General features: G+C 39.1%; 1 protein-coding gene across 1 annotated transcript in view; it reads right to left on the bottom strand.

Moving 5' to 3' along the window:
• Positions 1-2,667, bottom strand: part of LOC307000580 (ly6/PLAUR domain-containing protein 1) — a gene marked incomplete at its 5' end in the record, with an annotated part of 8,411 nt that extends 5,744 nt beyond the window's left edge. Inside the window, 2 exons of the mRNA XM_079616227.1 lie at positions 1,949-2,089; positions 2,616-2,667. Of these exons, the coding sequence (XP_079472353.1) occupies positions 1,949-2,089; positions 2,616-2,667 (193 nt within the window). The remainder of the gene's footprint in view (positions 1-1,948; positions 2,090-2,615) is intronic.
• Positions 2,668-4,587: the final 1,920 nt, after the last annotated feature.

Raw genomic sequence — 4,587 nt, 5'->3', positions numbered from 1 at the left:
AGAGTTCTAGTACCATCGGATAGAATTGTTATTGAGGTTGAAGATGTAAGGAAAATGTTTCAATATATTAATACAAAAAAGGCTGTGGATCCTGATGGATGTAGTGCAGGCCTTTAAAAAAAATTTGCTCAGGAACTAGCACCTGTGTGGCAACCAGTATTTCAAGCTTCAGTTGACACACATGCTGTCCCTGCGATATGGAAAACCGCAGACATAAAACCACTACTGAAGATATCATGTCCAAAAAAATACAAAGACTTTAGACCAATAGCTCTCACTTCTGTGATTGTGAAATGTCTAGAGAGACTGTTACTTCAGTATTTGGTTGCAGCAGTGAAAGATAAATTAGACCCATGGCAGTTTGCCTATAAGAAAGGCTGTAGTACTGAAGATGCAGTTGCTGCTTTAGTGCATATTATCTCTAAAAATCTAGATAAACCAAGAACAATTGTGAGAACTTTGTTCTTGGATTTCTCTTCTGCATTTAACACCATACAGGTTGACAGACTAGTGTTAAAACTCGTACAGCTGAGGGTGAACCCTTATCTGATTCAGTGGTATACTTCATTTCTCACAGACAGAGTTCAAAGAGTCAGAGTGAATAAAACCATGTCGTCTGAAATCATCACTAATGTCGGGGTTGCGTTAGTTCTGCCATACTTTTTACATTATATACCGACGACTGTCGAACGGACATGTTAAATCAGTATATTTTGAAGGACTCTGATGATACTGTCCTAATATCTGTGTTGAATGACTTAGATAGTCCTGAGGCTCATCAACACGGTGTAAGTAAATTGATTGAGTGGTGTGAAAATAACGCTCTTATCATTAATACGAGTAAAACTGAGGAGATTGTATTTGGGTCAACGGCAGATATAGTGCCTGTCTTTATTCATAAAGAGGAAATTAGACTGGTCAAGACATATAAGTATTTGGGGGTGACCAAAGACGACATGTTATCCTGGAAAGATCATATTGAGACTCTATGTAAAAAGACAAAGCAGAGAATTATCATCTGCGCCGTCTTAGGTCTTTTGGAGTAAGGCGGCAGATTCTTCTGTTGTTTTTTAGGTCTGTAATATTGAGTTTACTGCAATACTGCAATTCTAGTTGGTATAAAAGTCTGTCTGTCATGTTAAAAACAAAGGTTGTTTATCAATTAAAAATCTGCTCAAAGATAGTAGGTCAGCCGCTTGAGAAGATTTATGACTCAGTTTATCACAATAATATTCTCAGACTGGCTCACAATATAGTTTCTAATCCCATGCATATTTTGCACAAAGAGTTCGAACTACTACCGTCAAAGCGGAGGTATAGAGTTCCCAAATTTAATAAGGTGAAGCTAAAAAATTATTTTGTGCATCAGGCAATCGTAGCGCTGAACAAAACCTAACCTAATCAGAGATCAGGAGTATTGGGATGATGGGGCCGATGGATAGATGTTGTAATGACTGTATAACTGTGTGGTTTGAGTGAATGTCAATATTGAATGTTTGTTAAATGTTGTGGTAAACATGGATACTGTCATGCAAAAAAAAAAATTCAGACTCAGTCTGACAATAAAGTATAAAGTAAGTAAGTAAGTAGTTGTAAAAAATAGTAATTTTTGTTGACAAGGAAATGAAAAATCAAATATTAAAACATATTCATTTAGACATGAATCAACAAGTATAACATTTACTGGTAAAGGTAAACTTGACTGAAATTAAATGTTGAGTGAGTCTTTTTATCAAGACAAAAACGATCTCATAAAAGTGTGTAAGATGATCAGCGTGACTGAAAGCCGAGGGTGAATCTGATGATAAACAGCTGGTTATTATGTGCAGTGATCAATATACATGTAAAGCACTGCTGTCATCGAGTGAGGAGTTTAAATAGGGAAAAGTGATGAACTGAATGTAGAAGAAGTGGTTGTTCAGGAACAGGAAGTGATGCGTGCGCTCACCGTCCTCCATGACGAGCACTTCCTTCTGGCACATGTCCTGCACATTGACGGTGCAGTTAACAATGAAGTCTGGAGCGGAGCAGTCGTCCTGCCGCTCGTCCTCACACTGATAACACTGAATCTGCAGCGCCACACTCAGGCCTGAGGGGGTGACATCATCAACAACATCATCAGTGACATCATCATCAACATCAGTGACATCATCATCATCAGCAGTGACATCATCAACAACATCATCAGTGACATCATCATCAACATCATCAGCAGTGACATCATCAACAACATCATCAGTGACATCATCATCAACATCAGTGTCATCATCATCATCAGCAGTGACATCATCAACAACATCATCAGTGACATCATCATCAACATCATCAGCAGTGACATCATCAACAACATCATCAGTGACATCATCGTCAACATCATCAGCAGTGACATCATCAACAACATCATCAGTGACACCATCATCAACATCAAGTCAAGTCATCTTCATTTATATAGCGCTTTTAACAATGTAGATTGTTTCAAAGCTGCTTTACAGAGATAAACGTATAGTTTAAGTTCTACCAGAAAGACTCTGGAGATAAAATGATGTAACAAAGCATACATTTATTGACAGCCCAGAAAGCATTATTTATAAAGTTCTTTGGCGTAAGGTGTGGACAGGACCATCCTGGTGGTGGTGGGGAGGGTGGAGGTTGTTGTCGCGTCGGCATCTGCGAACTCAAACATGAGTAAGTACCGATCTTTTATACAGAAAGTATAAAGACGTGATTGGATAGAAATGAAGGTAATAAGTGACGTAATAATTAAGTCTTCCTGGCAGAACTTAAGCTAAAGCTTTCATGTAACAGATTGTTTTGGCTTTATAGCGGTTCGTGAGTAAAGATATTTTCCAGCTAAAGTTAGTTTTGATTGATTCACTTCCGTCGAAAGGATCATTAGTTATTAAATTAGGGGCCGCTAACACGACACCGTTCTCTCTACACAGACTTTACACTGAACCTGTGAGAAACACTGATGGCGCTCACGTGCGCATCAAGAATTAATTATATAGTTATGTGCGTTTGAATATATGTGCGCATGTTTGTAATTCCCTACAAACCAAGCCTATAAAACTACTTGTCCTGCCTATAAATTTGATACAGAATTTTATTTTATTTTATCACTACGGGGGAGATACGCGAAATTTCCCCAATGCTTTATCTGTAGAGTGGTACAGGGATCCTCCATAGGGAGAGGCTAGTCGGCACTTCAGCGCTGCGGTGTCATCGGGTCCAGGCGAAGGTCCTTCCTCAGATCTGGATACGACCTGGATCCGGCAGGCTGCGGGAAAACCTTGGGATAAACAAAGACACTAAAATTAGCGTAGATGCCATTCTTCTTATGATGTAACGAGTACATCAGGATTTAAGGGAAGTGTTCCCGGTTCCGGCTGACCTAATCTGTGCAGCCTAACATTGAGTTATAGAAGTCTATAATGTGTTATGTGTATGCTAGGTCAAAGAGATGTGTCTTTAATCTAGCTTTGAACTGACAGAGTGTGTCTGCTTCCCGGACAATGTTAGGAAGACTGTTCCAGAGTTTTGGTGCTAAATAGGAAAAGGATCTACCGCCAGCAGTCGATTCTGATATTCTAGGTATTATTAACTGGCCGGAATTTTGAGATGGCAGTAGACGTGGAGGACTATAATGCGTTAAGAGCTCGCTCAAGTACTGCGGAGCTAAACCATTTTAGTGCTTTGTAAGTAATCAGCAATATTTTAAAATGTATACGATGTTTAATAGGCAGCAATGCAGTGTTGACAGAACGGGGCTAATATGGTCATACTTCCTGGTTTCTGGTAAGAACTCGAGCTGCTGCGTTTTGAACTAGCTGTAGTTTGTTTGTTAAGCGTGCAGGGCAACCACCCAGTAGAGCATTACAATAATCTAGCCTTGAGGTCATGAACGCATGAACTAATTGTTCCGCATTTGTCAATGAGAGCATATGGCGTAATTTAGATATATTTTTAAGATGGAAAAATGCAGTTTTACAGATACTAGACACATGACTTTCCAATGAAAGATTGGTATCAAAGAGCACACCACACACACACACACACACACACACACACACACACACACACACACACACCCAGGTTCCTAACCGACGACGAAGACTTAACAGAGCAGCCATCAAGTGTTAGACAGTATTCTAGATTATTACGCGTGAACGTTTTTTGTCCAATTATTAGAATCTCTGTTTTTTCTGAATTTAGTAGTAGGAAATTACTAGCCATCCAATTTTTTTATATCAGCTATGCATTCCGTTAATTTTGTGAATTGGTAGGTTTCGTTAGGTTTTGAAGAAATATACAGCTGAGTATCGTCGGCATAACAGCGAAAGCTAATTCCATGTTTCCTAATGATATCTCCTAATGGTAGCATGTACAGAGTGAACAGCAGCGGTCCTAGTACTGAGCCTTGTGGTACGCCACACTGAACTTGTGATTGATAAGACATCTCTTCATTTACTGCTACAAACTGATAACTGTCAGATAAGTATGATTTAAACCATGCTAGTGCAATTCCACTAATGCAAACATAATGTTCGAGTCTATTTAAAAGGATGTTGTGGTCAATGGTGTCAAATG

The sequence above is a fragment of the Phoxinus phoxinus genome (assembly GCF_949152265.1).
Source record: "Phoxinus phoxinus genome assembly, chromosome: 6".
Taxonomy (NCBI): Eukaryota; Metazoa; Chordata; class Actinopteri; order Cypriniformes; family Leuciscidae; genus Phoxinus; species Phoxinus phoxinus.
The sequence above is the reverse complement of the archived record's forward strand: the minus strand, read 5'-3'. Positions and strand labels throughout refer to the sequence as shown.